We start from the raw sequence: 14,110 nt of genomic DNA, 5'->3' as shown, positions 1-14,110 counted from the left end.
CCCCCACACACAGGAGAGCACCACGTGATGAACACACTGTCTGGGGCCAGGTGCTCACCCTGTAAGCACGGTGGTGCCCCAGGCCTTCTGTTCCATGGCAGCTTTCTGTCCCAGTAGGACACGTCCTCAGCACCCCTCACAGACACGTTTGATTTTGGGGACTCCGGTTCCAGTTCATGGCGCTTGGCCGCCTGTGCGCCGAGGCCCCTAGCTGTGTCTGTGAGCCCCACCCCCTGGGGGAGGCCAGGAACCAGGGCCTCAGTGGCTTGTGGCCCAGGAGTCAGAGTCCTTGAGGCTGGTTTCTAGCTCACCCTGAATGAGTCTCAACTCATTATTTTGGAGGCTGCCTATCAAAATTAGCAGTGTTTGGGGGAATTGGGGAGAAAGCTAGAGAAACTGAGTTTACCTCTCTGGAGGTGGGCTGCACCCCTGCGGAAATGCCAGGTTTTGGGTCCCACCTCACACCCCCTGAGTCTGCCCGTAACCAGACCCTGCCCAGGTGACCCACGTGCTGAAGGTTCTGCCCTCTGGGCTCTTCTCCAGACTGAACCTCAGGAATGTCACAGGGTCGACAATCCACAAGTACTGAAACAGCTGTTGCTGGTGATGGTTCAGCGTCTGCTTCATGACAGATGAGCTCCAAGCTAAGATCTCTGTCTCGGGAGGCTCCCCTCTTCCCCAGGCTGGAGACAAGCTGGCCCCACGTGGAACGTCAGGGGCTCTGTGTAACTGTTGTTATCTGTGTTGTGCGGGTCTTGAAGGGGACTGAAGAGAGGAAACACTTGCCTGCAGAGGGGAGTAGCTGGGGATGGCTGCTTAGACCGAACCCCAGAGACAAGGGCCCAGGTACAGAGGCCAGAAGCATTTGCCTCCAGATTCCTAAGTGCCTCTGAGAATCATGGGAGTTGAGGTCTCCCAAAGCTGTTATTTCTGAAATAATGATGATGTTCACATAGGCCAGGATTGGGGCAGGATGACAGGATGTGAGGAGGCACTTGCAGGGAGTGGGCGGGGGGGTTACCAAAATTTTCATGCTGGAAATCTTTCTTTTGCCCAGTTCGAATCCCTAAGTCATCACAACTACCTAATAAGTGGTTAAACCCTTTCCACTGACAAAGCTGTATTACTTTTTTAAAGTACCCTTTGATTAATTAAGTTCTTACAACTTGAGATCATTCATAGATTAAACTGACCCTCGCTGCTCCTGACAGCCCTGGTGAGCTGGCCCCCAGGTGCCTGAGACAGGACGTCCTCACACCCTTCCAGGGGTCAGCGGGGTGATGTGAGGGGCCGGGGTCCCTGCCAACCAGCTGACCCCCGAGGGGCTGGATGGGCTAGAGGACCTTTCAAAGGTAAATTTCCCCCCACACTGAGGTGTCCTGATAGTCGGTATTTGGTCATCTTTGAATTTCCTTCGTGGATCAGGATGGACCAGATGGAAAGAGGGCTCAACTGGTGACCGTTCCACACAGTAAGCTCAAACTTTTCACCTCCGGTGACCGAGGATAACGGCTTCCCAGGTGACTCAGTGGTAAAGAACCCACCTGCCAATGCAGGAGATGAGGGTTCGATCCCTGAGTAGGGAAGATCCCCTGGAGGAGGGCATGGCCACCCCCTCCAGCATTCTTGCCTGGAGAATACAACGGACAGAGGTGCCTGGGGGGCACAGTCCGTGGGGCCGCGGTCGGAGACGACCGCACACGTGTGAGGACGTGGAGCCACGGTGGGGAGGCCGCCTTGCGTGGCGCCCTCTCCTGGCCCCACTGACCCGCCTGTAACCCTGTGTGTGTCCACAGTCCTCGGCAAGATCCGGAGCGCCGTGGGGAGCGCCCAGCTGCTGATGTCTCAGAAGTTCCAGCAGTTTTACTGGCTATGCCAGCAGAACATGGTGAGTGCTCCCTGGAGACCCTCGGGCGCGGGTCAGCAGGCCAGGCGTCCACTCTCTCTGCCCTCTCCTCTGCCCTGTCCGCTGTGAAGGACCGCTGCGGGAGCGCGGCCTGGTGAAGGATGGGGACGCACCCAGCTCCGGGGGCGAAAGCAGAGAGGCCTCGGCTGTGGGCAAGGGAGGGGCGCGGTGGGCAGAGGGCGGCGGGCCCCCAGCCGCGAGAGTGTCCTTGGCCACCGGCCTGCCCCTGGAGACCCCGGGCAGGGGGACAGGTGTGAATCGTGTTGTGGGGATGTCACAGTGAAGGCGGCACCAGGAGGTCGCTTCAGTAGAAACACGTGAAGAGCCACACTGAGAGAGACTGGCAGGGGATTCCAGGAGCAGCCCCAGCTTTATGTTTCAGGCAGGAGCGAATTGAAATACCATGGACTAAGTTAGGAAATATGGTTGGCACTAAACTTGGTTCTGATCTTCCTGAAAATCAAAGGGAATATATATATACATTATGTACACATATATATATTCTAACATGAATACTTACATATATATAACATTATGTATAAATAAATATAAATATGTACCATTACATACTTTTCCTTATCTGAGCAAAGAAAGTACTCACTTGATATTATTTTGGAGAAATAATAATTATTTGGAGAGTCATTGAAGAGTAATAGCTCAATGGTATTCACACTACTTTACAACCTCTTTTATGTATTTATAATCCGTACACTGACCTCTTTCAGACCAACCATTTTCATTAACACACAAGCAGCGGTTCACGGTGCCTCGACCTTGTTTTGTTCCGTTCTTAAATTCACAAGGAGGCCTGTGAGTTTGCAGCATGTTCTTCCACATGGAGGCAGCCTAGCATGTCAGAGTTGCCAGTTCATCTCTTTTCATCAGGATCATTAAAAAGAATGTTTTCTCCAATATCTTCCATTAATCCCATTCAAGTTCTTCATGAGATTTAAAGCATTAGCACCTGGTCGCCTATGCCGTGAAGTTACAATCAACATTTAAGAGCCGGGAACAGGCAGGCTTAGGGTCCCTGAAAGGAACGTGCAGCTGTAGAAACGCTCGGCTCTCCGTCCCCAGGCGTGTCCTGCCCCCACCCGAGCCCCACCCCGTCGCCATCGCTGAGGACTGACCGAGGCCACCAGGGGGCGTGGTCCCTGCTCCGCTGAGCCGGTGGGAGGGTTGTCCACATCTTCAGGAGCCTCCATGCGGCACAGTAACGGACTCCCAGCTGTGAGCGATGCCCGTCTTCTCTGCCAGATGCAGCTGGTATTAGATCTGAGAATTATCCAGCCTCACATCCTTGACTCCTCTTACACACGTCAGGTTGCACTTTGTGTTGGCCATAGGAGGTCTGGCACAAACGCTTCCTTTTCGTGCGACCTCCATTGGACCAAAAGCCCCGGAGCACTTGTTGGAGGAGGTTGCTGGGCTCTGGGCGGACCGTCAGCAGAGTGGCTGAAAGTGCCAGCAAGTCCCTGCTCGTCAAAACCACACTGTCCTAGTCGGCAGCTCTAGTTCTAAGTCAAAGGAATGGCCCCAGGGAGTGAGTCAGACCCACTGGCTGTTGAGGATGGACTCTGGGAAGGGCCTGCCCTTGACACTAATGGGTGGACCCCTGTGGCCGTAGGGCCACTGGCCCAGCACCCCCGGAGCTGGGAGAGACGGACTCACACACAGACCGCTCATCTAACGCTGCACTTGAACGAGACCATGGTCTCTCCTCAACCCTTCTCAGGACACACAGCTCCCAGAGAATACTCTAGAACACAGAGCATCTGAGCCCACGTCCCAGGACCTCCCATGCTGGGGCCAGGTAGCACCCTGGGACCCTGCGTGCAGTCAACAGGGATGGACGGCTCTGTGCACTTGTTGGGGGAGGGGACTGGCCTGGCCCACCTTGATGTGACAGACGAGGCTTACAGACACCAGGGCGTGGGAGTGTCTGGGGACACAGACGTAGCCACGCCTCCCAGAAAAGAGTAGAGGACACAGCAATACCCTGGCCATGTTGGGGTCCACCGTGACCACGGCCTCTGCCCCCCAGAGCCCCAGGTGGAGCCCCAGGGACCCCGGAGTGCACTCCTGGGTGACGGGATCCTCAGACCCGTGCAGGCCCTTCACAGCTGCCCCTGTGGGAGTGGGGAGGGGAGGAGGGGCCGCTGTGCCGGCTTCGTCCTCCAGGAGGAGGACATGCAGCTCTGGACTCGCTGTCAGGGAGGAGCACCCTGCCAGCCCTAGCCATCCAGGGAGCCCCTGTTAGTCCCCCTGAACCCCATCACCTGCAAGGCACAGCCCGGAGCAAGGCCTTCACTGTTTTCCTTCACAAGCGGCGGCTGAGCTCAAACTCAGGCGAGTGCATGACAACCCAAGCCCAGCGACCTGACAAACCCTCCTGCACCTGACCCTGACATGACCCTGACCCTGTATCTGACCCTGACATGACCCTGACCCTGCACCTCAAGCTGACCCTGAGCCTGTATCTGACCCTAACCCTGACTTGAGTCTGATCCTGACCCGGACCTGACCCTAAGCCTGACCCTGACCCTGACATGACCCTGACCCTGCACCTCGCCCTGACTGTATCCGACCCCACCCAACCCTGACCCTGACACAACCTGCACCTGCCCGTCAGGCTCTTGGGTCTGCACAGCAGGTCGCCCCCTGGTGGCTTAGTGGAGAATGGTCCTCACACAGTAAACAGCTGCCCTGGGGTTGCAATTCTCACTCTGAGCAGAAAATGAGGGTTTTGTATGCAAGTGGCTCAGATGGCGATGCTGACCCCCTCCCGGCAGGTCAGCACAGCTGCCATCTGGTTGCGTCGGGCAGGATGGACAGGGCCCAGAGAGTGACCTAGTCGGTATGGACGTGGAGCCAGGGCTGGACGTCTGTGTCCCCAGCATTCACACATCGAGTCCTGGCCCCGGTGGGGGGTGACAGGAGGGACTGTGGGGTGAAGGCTTACAAGGGTGGGGCCCCGTGGATGGATCAGTGCCCTGATGAGCGCGTGCAGAGCAAACCCGTCTTGGGGCCACATCCACCCTGGGCTGCCTGTGCGCCACTCCGTGGCAGTTCCTCCCAGGGCAGGAACCTAACCTGCCAAGCCCTCCCTCCAAGCCGGGGCAACGGCATCCATGGTGCACACATGGGGTGTCTCTGACCTTCAGAAGCAGGGCTGAGACCCCTCAGAGGACAGAAGGAAACAGGCCCCACCTCCCCAGTGTCCCCCACCACCAGCACCACCACAGACCCTGCCCAGGAACCCCACAGGCGCCCAGAACCAGAGAGCCTCTGGCTGCCAGGACTGTCCAGTCATCAAAACTTTAACAGGCGCCACCGTCCCCAGGTTCTGAGAAAGCACTTTCTCCCAGTTGTGTTGAGATAAAACTAATATGCAGCACTGGATAAACGTACGGTTGCAGCGCCGTGATCTGACTGGCATACACATGAGATGATTGTCACCACAACCTTAGAGAACATCCATCACATCTTGTGGGCACATAAAGAAGTAGAACAATGTACTTTTGCTTGTGATGAGAGCCCTCAGGATTTGCACTAACAGCGTTTAAGCGTGAGGAGCAGCAGTGTGGACCGCACTTGTCGTGCTGGGCCTCATGTTCCTGGTGCTGGTTTATCCTGTTACTGGAAGTTCGCACCTTGGCACCTTCATCACGTTCCCCCTCCTCCCACCCCACCCCTGCCTCTAGTAACCACAGATCTGGTCCCTTTTTCTATGAGTTTGCTTCTTTGTTTTTTGAAACACAGCACCACGTTAGTTCCTGATACACAGCATAGTGATCTGATGTTTCAAACTGACCAACACTGAAAAGTCTAGTTACAATATGTCCCCATCCAAGGAGGCGACACAGTTACTCCTGGATTCCCCACACTGGGAGCTTCATTCCCATGACTCTCGTATTTTGCAGCTGGCAGTCTGTGCCTCCTTATCTCCCGAACTTATCTCTCACCCCCACCCCGTCCCCTCTGCAAACACCTGTTTGTTCTCTGTATCTGTGACTCTGTTTCCGTCTTGTTATGTTTGTTCATTTGTTTTGATTTTTAGGTTCAGCATACAAGTGAAGTCAGCATTTTTTTTCTGTCTGACTTACGTGTTATCGCAGATTTCAAGATTTCATTCTTTGTTATACTGAAGTAGTATTTCAGCATGTGTATGCATGACACCGCCTCTGCCGAAGGACACTGCGGCTGCTTCCACGTCTCGGCCACTGTGAACACTTTTGCGGTGAATGTGGGGTGCGCGTGTCTTTTTGAATTGGTGCTGTCAGCTTCTTCGGCCAACACCCAGGAGTGCACCGTTGGGCTGTGTGCTAGCTGCATGTTGAGTTTTGCGAGGATACTCCGTACTGTCTCCATAGTGGCTGCACCAATATGTGTTCCCACCAGCAGCACACAAGGGCTCCCTTCTCTCTGCATCCTGAAAACCTTGTTACTTCCTGTCTGATGATGGCCACTGGGACAGGTGCAAGGTGATACCTCACTGTGGTTTTGCTGTGCCTTTCTCTGATGATTAGTGATGCCGAGCATCTTTTCATGTGCCCAGTGGCCAGTTGTATGTCTTCCTTAGAAGACAGATCCTCTGCCCATTTTTCAACCATGTTAATAGACGGTTTTTGAGCCATTGTAGATTAGCAGCAAAACAGGGTGAAAAATACAGAGAAAATGCCATGTACTCCCTGTTGCCCCACCCTAGCCCCACCACCATCAGCATCCCCACCAGATGGTCCGTGTGTTACGACTGATGTACCCGCACAAACCGTCACCATCACTGCAAGTCCATGGTTTCCATCGGGGCTCACTCCTGGTGTTGGACAGTCTGTGGAATGAGACAAATACATGGCATGGTCCACCAGCGTGTCTCACGGTCCTGAGAATCCTCTGTGCTCCCCGGTCACCCCTTGTCTTCCCTCAGCCCCAGCCACCTCTCATCTGTTTACTGTCTCCATAGTTGTGCCCTCTCCAGCATGTCCTACAATTGGAATCACACAGGATGCAGACCTTTCAGATTTGTTGTTGTTCAACTGCTCAGTCACGTCCAGCTCTTAGAGACTCCATGGACTGCAGCACACCAGGCTTCCCTGTCCTTCACCATTTCCCGGAGCTTGCTCAAACTCATGTCCATTGAGTCGGTGATGCCATCCAATCATCTCGTCTTTTGTCGGCCCCTTCTTCTGCCTTCAATCTTTCCCAGCATCAGGGTCTTTTCTAATGAGTTGGCTCTTCACATCAGGTGGCCAGAGTATTGGAGCTTCAGCTTCAGCATCAGTCCTTTCAATGAATATTCAAGACTGATTTCCTTTAGGATGGACTGGTTGGAGCTCCTCACAGTCCAAGGGACTCCCAAGAGTCTTCTCTAACACCACACTTCAAAAGCATCCATTCTTCAGCACTCAGCTCTCTTTATGGTCCAACTCTCACATCCATCCATGACTACTGGAAAAACCATAGCTTTCACTAGATAGACTTTGTTGGCAAAGTAATGCCTTTGCTTTTGAATATGCTGTCTAGGTTAGTCACAGCTTTTCTTTCAAGGAGCAAGGGTCTTTTAATTTCAAGGCTGTAGCCACCATCTGCAGTGATTTTGAAGCCCCCAAAATAAAGTCTGTCACTGTCTCCCTTATTTCCCCAACTATTTGCCATGAAGTGATGGGACCGGATGCCAAGATCTTAGTTTTTTGAATGTTGAGTTTTAAACCAGCTTTTTCACTCTCCTCTTTCACTTTCATCAAGAGGCTCTTTAGTTCTTCTTCACTTTCAGCCATAAGGGTGGTGTCATCTGCGTATCTGAGGTTATTGATATTTCCCCTGGCAATCTTGATTCCAGCTTGTACTTCATCCAGCCCGGCATTTCTCTTAATGTATTCTTTAAGTTAAATAAGCAGGGTGACAATACACAGCCTTGACGTACTCCTTTCCTGACTTTTGAACCAGACTGTTATTCCATGCCCAGTTCTAACTGTTGCTTCTTGACCTGCATACAGGTTTCTCAGGAGGCAGGTCAGGTGTCATGGTATTCCCATCTCTTGAAGAATTTTCCAGTTTGTTGTGATCCACACAGTCAAAGACTTTGGCATAGTCAATGAAGCAGAAGTAGATGTTCTTCTGGAATTCTGTTGCTTTATCTATAATCCAACGGATGTTATCAGTTTGATCTCTGGTTCCTCTTCCTTTTCTAAATCCACCTTGAACATATAGAAATTCTCGGTTCACATACTGTGGAAACTAGCTTGGAGAATTTTGAGCATTACTTTGCTAGCATGTGAAATGAGTGCAATTGTGCGGTAGTATGAACATTCTTTGACATTGCCCTTTTTGGGGATTGGAATGAAAACTGACATTTTCCAGTCCTGTGGTCACTGCTGAGTTTTCCAAATTTGCTGACATATTGAGTTGCAGCACTTTAACAGCATCATCTTTTAGGATTTGAAATATCTCAGTTGGAATTCCATCTCAGATTTTTTTTAACTGTCAGCAAATACTCACATAAACTATCACTAGATCCTCATGGACCCTCAGGAGTATGTGCCCCCAATTCTGAATTACGGAGGCTTCTCCCAGACCCGCTTCATTGGGAAGAGCAGCCCCTGCCCCTACCCCGCCTGGAGGTCTCCACAGCTCTTAACTGTGTCTGGCAGGACCCCAGCGCCATGCCCAGGCCCACCTCCCAGGATCTGGCCGGCTACTGGGACATGCTGCAGCTGTCCGTTCAGGATGTCAGCATGAAGTTTGACGAGTTGCACCAGCTGAAGCTCAGCGACTGGAAGGTGGTCGAGTCCCCGGAGAGGAAGGTAAGCCCCTGCTGCATCCCCACACAGAGCCCATCGCCCCCATCCCTGCCCACAATCCCTGCACGTGCTCCAAGTGCCACGTTACCACGTGTGTTTCAGTCTGCAGTTAACAGAATAGGATCTGATATCACACTTAAACCCACGTGTGCACAACCAGGCTGGTGCTAGAGTCATAAGCACATATAGTAAGTCCCTTTCTTGCTGACAATTCTGAGAAGACACCAACAGAACCCACGTGTGCATTTGCAGTCGTGTTTCCTGTCGGACCCTGTCCTCTGAATTGTTACCACTGCCGCCACCCTCTGTGTGGACTGCACTGTGGGGGTTCCCACAGGAGGCTTCAGGTTGCTTACACTGACGCCTGTGTAGACGAGAAACACTGTAAACTTTACTGAACAATTCAAGAAAGTACACTTCCTATAGAGCTGGTCCTGAGATAGGCTGAAAATGCCCATTAAGTTTGACCTGTGATTTCAGCTGTTCCCTATAGGTATCATCTTCTCTAGGGCTGAGAAATAAGTGTGAATTAGCTATAAGGACATTGACTTTCTGACGTACCTTAGAGAAGTTCTCCAGAATCACAATCTGATTGTCTTAGACAGACATTATCATCAAAATAACAAAGAAAATTGATCCGAGATACTTTGGGACAGGGGAGTTTAATGTGTAGCTGAGGGTGTACATCTAGATAATTAGCACACAAACCATCATCATCCTTTTTCCCTAAAACGTACCTCCCGTGGTCCAGGCTGAGACCATCACTCGATCGCAGGTGCTGACGAAGCCCTTGTAACCGCAGATGGGGGACGGGGGGCAGAGGGACGTGCAAACGACCAGGCTGTGTGTGAGCAAGTCCAGGAGGTCTGTGGTTTGGTCGTGAATGAAGGATATCATAAGTAATGATTGCCAGTGAAAAAGTTATTCTAGGAAACCACTAAAAATCCACTTTTAAACTAGTCTGAAGATGCATAAAAGCCCTTTCCATTTCCCATTCTCTGTGCCTGACCACTAATATCATCCTCTGCCCAGTTCTACATAGAGAGTAGTCCTCAGAGTGAGCATGGTGTCCTGCTGAGGGCACCGCACCCTGTCCAGGAGGCAAGCAACCCTGGAACACATTCGAGCTCCGCATCCTGCCCCCAGGGCCCAGGTCCTCGCAGATCTGCGGGGCCACCCCCCCACCCCCCGCCCCAGGGCGGCTGTGAGCCGGGTGGACTCACAGTGTGGGTGGAGGCTCCCACAAGGGCTGGTTTCACTGCTGTGTGTTTCAGAGGCCCTGAAGGCGCACACAGAGACAAGTACAGTCCCGCACTCAGGGCAGGAGTTACATTCTGAAATAGCTGGAAGTCTTGGCAGAGTAATTACCCCGACTGACCCCTGCCATCAAGTCGAAGAACATTGCTTCTGGTCCTAAGAACAAAGTTCCAAACACCGAGGCTATCTTCCTGCCAAAAACAGTAGGACAGACGTCAGGTTCTGCCGTGTGTCCACTGAACCCGCCATGGTGGCCAGGCCTGGGCACCCTGGTGCCTTCGGGTCCTTTTGGAGGTTGAAAGGGAAAGGACAGATGAGGGTTTCCTCCAGCAGCTGGGCATGTGCTCAGAAAAGGCCGAGCGCCTTTCCAGCAAGGCCTTCCCGCCTGGGCAGGTCCGGTGTGTGAGCCCGGCCCAGCAGAGGGAGGGCGCAGGCAGGCCGCAGGCCTCCCCCGCGCCCGGGGCGCTTACCAGCTCCCCGTGTTCCTTTGCTGCGGAATCGCGCAGTCTCTCTTTTTCTGGAAAAGGCGTGCTCACATCTTGCGGGTTATGGTTGAAGAATAGGAGCTGAGAGTCAGAGCCAGTTATTCGCATCCGATTCCCATGCAAGTGAAGAGCCATGGGTAGTTCATGTCGAGGGGTCTGAGGCCCGAGGCAGAGGATTTGAGGTGGTTTCCACGTCCTTGGACCTTGCAGTATGTTGAATAGATTAGTGTCTCCAGCTGTCAGGGGGCATTGTGCAGGCCCCCGCGAAGGTGAGCGGGTGTGCGTTTGTGAGGGAGCGTTCACCCAGCAGCAGGGTGAGAACGGTGCCACGACCAAGACCGAGGCCCAGGTTCACGTGCCCAAAGGCTTCCTGCCCCGGGAGAGGGCGGCACCGCGGGGGTGGGCGGGGGTGGGCGGTGGGGAGGGCCAGGCTGCTCTCACCCCCGCTCTTGACTTGTGATGCTTTTCAGGAAGAAAGAAAGGTCCCCCCTCCAATACCAAAGAAGCCCCCCAGAGGGAAACTCCCCATCACCAGAGAGAAGTCTCTGGACCTGCCGGACAGACAGCGGCAGGAGGCGCGCAGGAGGCTGGCGGCGGCCAAGAGGGCGGCGTCCTTCCGCCAGAGCTCGGCCAGCGAGCGGGCCGACAGCATCGAGATCTACATCCCCGAGGCCCAGACGCGGCTCTAGGGCTGGGCCGCGCCCTCCCGGCGGAGCTGTAGCCGAGCTGAGCGCCACCCCCTCGTCACTCCCGTCTCATTCCTCCAACGAGCCCGCCCCGCCGTCATGTTCGTGCCATAAACACCCTGGAGCGCCCGGACGCGGAGCTCACGGCCACAGCGACTTCTCCCGGACAGTCCGGATGCCCACCCCCGGGGCCGGAGCGGCGTGGGGACCCCTGACGCACCCCTCTGTTCCCAGAGGGGGTCGAGGAAACCGCTGGAGATGGAACCCAGTTCACACTTTGTTATTTATATTTTTATAAATCGTGTGATATTAGAGGCGAGAATAACAACTGTGAAAGGGTGTGTCTCAGCACTCTCAAGGCATTAGATACCCCAAGAGAAGGTGCTACAGCTTGAGTGCAGGAAAGGAGGAGCCCCACCCCACGGCCTGGGGTCCCTGTGCCCTGAACCCGGCGACCCTTCACATGGTTCCTGTGCCAAGTCCATGCTGATGAGGAGTCGTCTCCGCAGCCACCAAGCTACCCGCCTCGCGCTTCTCTGGAAACGGGGTGGAAGTCCACCTCTGCCCCCCCAAACTCAGCACAGCATCTCCACGGCCAGAAATCAGCTGAATGTCCGTCCACACAGGGAGAGACAGACGGAGACAGACAGTCTTAAGAGAGGCCGACTCTTCTGTAGCAGGGGTAGAGAGAGAACACGGTTGTCCTTAATCAGATAAAAGAGTCGTTTATTTTTTATCCCTTTGTAACTTAAATTATCACCCATGGTTCTGTCTTTAAGTTTCACCCTTTATGCTCCATGTGATTTTTTTATAGATGTATATATATTCTCAAATGCTCTATCAGTTGACTTTCCAGGGTATCCTTAAAACAAAACAAAACAAAAAAAGTTTGCTTGTTTAAAATGACAGTTGTGATGCTGTAAAAAGTTTAAGAAATATGAATGTGTGTGGTAAGTATATCTCAGTTTAAATGGTAAAGAAGAAATGTGGTTTACATTGTATTTTTCCAGAATTCTTTTGTCCTATGCAGTACAGCTGAAGTCCAGAATATATTTCTTGCCTGTTTTTGACATGACAAAAAAAAAAAAAGGTCACATTGTGATTTCCAGCTGTGGACTTTCAGAAAAGTAATTTGTTTTCGTGATTCTGATTGGCACAGAGAAAAATAGGAAGGTCTCTAATGGAAGGTTTTCCATTCATCTCGTTAAATTTAGATGCCGGGACCATTGTTCCAACTGGATGGTTGTGTGTCTGTTGAGACACCACCTCAAAGGAAGCGCCCATGGACTTATCCACTTGACCCCAGACTAGAGTCCTCGCTGTGACTCCAGGTAAAAGCAGGGGCCACAGTGTTTCCGCGGGACGCCGTGTGCCCCGCAGCCCTGGGAGTGCGGGCCCCCAGCCCAGCAGCACAGACCCCCGTCCACAGCACTTTGTTTTCCTGTTTGACTCGCACTTTAAGACGCACCGCCCGCCACGCCTCTGGCTTGAGAGCCCCGGTGACGTCCTTGCGCAGGCAGGCGCCTGCCGCCTGCTGCGTTTCTTTTCCTCGTAGTCCACATTCCACGAAGCATGGGGTTCGTAGGAGCACAGGTGATAGCAGAGCATGTTTAGCTTCACAGTTTTACTTTTTTAAAGCTGAGTAGTTAAGAAGTCCCTGTAAGAACAAAACCCTGTAAATGGAACCTCATATCTGGTATATATTTTACCAAACAGCCTTAAAATATATTTGGAAGCAAAAATCAGTACGAATGTATATCCTTGAAAAATGCAAAAAAAAAAAAAAAAAATCCCTGAAATATTCTTCTATAAATGAGCCCTATTTCCCCAGAGTATTCTAAGCATTTTTTTCTACCTAAATAAATACCTAAATCCTGAGTAGTATACAATAATGATGCTTCTTCCTGTATTCAGTATACTCTGTTAAAGACAAATGTATTTGCAAGCATTGGCATTTTAGACTTTAAACATGCTGTGTTATTAAGACGAACAGCTCTCTAGAAGTAACCACAGGAAACTGGGTGTGACTCCCCAACAATGGGAGATGTAAAATGCATACATGCTTGCAGCCTTCTCAGGTGTGCCTCACCTGGAAGCTGATGGGTTTTATCTCATTTCCTTGAACTTGTTCAAAATGGCTATCAACCAACTATAAAATTAGACAACAATGATTCTAGATCCCAGATTCTCTGATCCTGTCTTAAAAGTACTCATTGAATTTGGATTAATGGTTTTGTTTACTCATTTTTGTATTTTAAAACCCCCCAAAATCTTGACCTGAACCTCCGTAGGTGAGCAGATTCACCTAAACTAAATTTGACATTGGTTGTTGGTTGGAGTTGGGGAGCGTGGACGAGCCCCTATTTGATCTACGTTGTTCCAAAGAAGGTTGTGGGGGGTGGGGGCAGCGTGCGTGCGGCGGCGTCTGATGGAGTGTCACTGTGTGTAGGACACGACCAAGTGCAATACAGCCGTTCTCGTGGTGACATCCCGTCATGAAAGGCAGACGATAAGCCATGTTTACACGTTGTACATGTAAAGAGAAATAAAACTGTTTATAATACTTGTGTTCCTGCATCACACGAACTGTTGCAGTCACTCCTGCAGGCACAGAGCACACAGCTACCCTGCGATCATTTCATCACATCGTGGATGCCGTTTACCAAAAGATGATCTTCAGGTTTGAGAATATGGTTGAAAATGATAACACACCGCATTCTAGGAACATCTGTGATGGAAAGGAAGTGCCACGTTCTCTGCGATCACACACTTCCCTTCCCTGGAGATTCGGCCCGTGACCATCATAACCAGGTGTCCTTTAGAATAATTTTCCTCACGACCAACACGTTGATGTTGCCGTGCTGATGGCCCTACGTGACTTTCCAAATCAGAACACAAGTATAATAAACAGGGTCCTGCTGCTGCTGCTGCTGCTAAGTCGCTTCAGTCGTGTCCGACTCTGTGTGACCCCGTAGA

At 52.0% G+C, this 14,110-nt stretch overlaps 1 protein-coding gene across 1 annotated transcript in view; it reads left to right on the top strand.

Moving 5' to 3' along the window:
- The window catches only part of DLGAP2 (DLG associated protein 2), a 690,510-nt gene extending 678,076 nt beyond the window's left edge, over nt 1-12,434 (top strand). The window contains exons 14-16 of the mRNA XM_088832602.1: nt 1,797-1,888; nt 8,557-8,709; nt 10,919-12,434. Coding sequence (XP_088688728.1) covers nt 1,797-1,888; nt 8,557-8,709; nt 10,919-11,137 — 464 coding nt within the window. The 3' untranslated portion in view covers nt 11,138-12,434. The remainder of the gene's footprint in view (nt 1-1,796; nt 1,889-8,556; nt 8,710-10,918) is intronic.
- The last annotated feature ends 1,676 nt before the right edge of the window (nt 12,435-14,110 follow it).

This window comes from Moschus berezovskii, chromosome 26 (assembly GCF_049115385.1).
Source record: "Moschus berezovskii isolate FMDL1 chromosome 26, NW_MosBer_1.0, whole genome shotgun sequence".
Taxonomy (NCBI): Eukaryota; Metazoa; Chordata; class Mammalia; order Artiodactyla; family Moschidae; genus Moschus; species Moschus berezovskii.
Note: the sequence above shows the minus strand (reverse complement) of the source record. Positions and strands in the feature narration are given on the sequence as shown.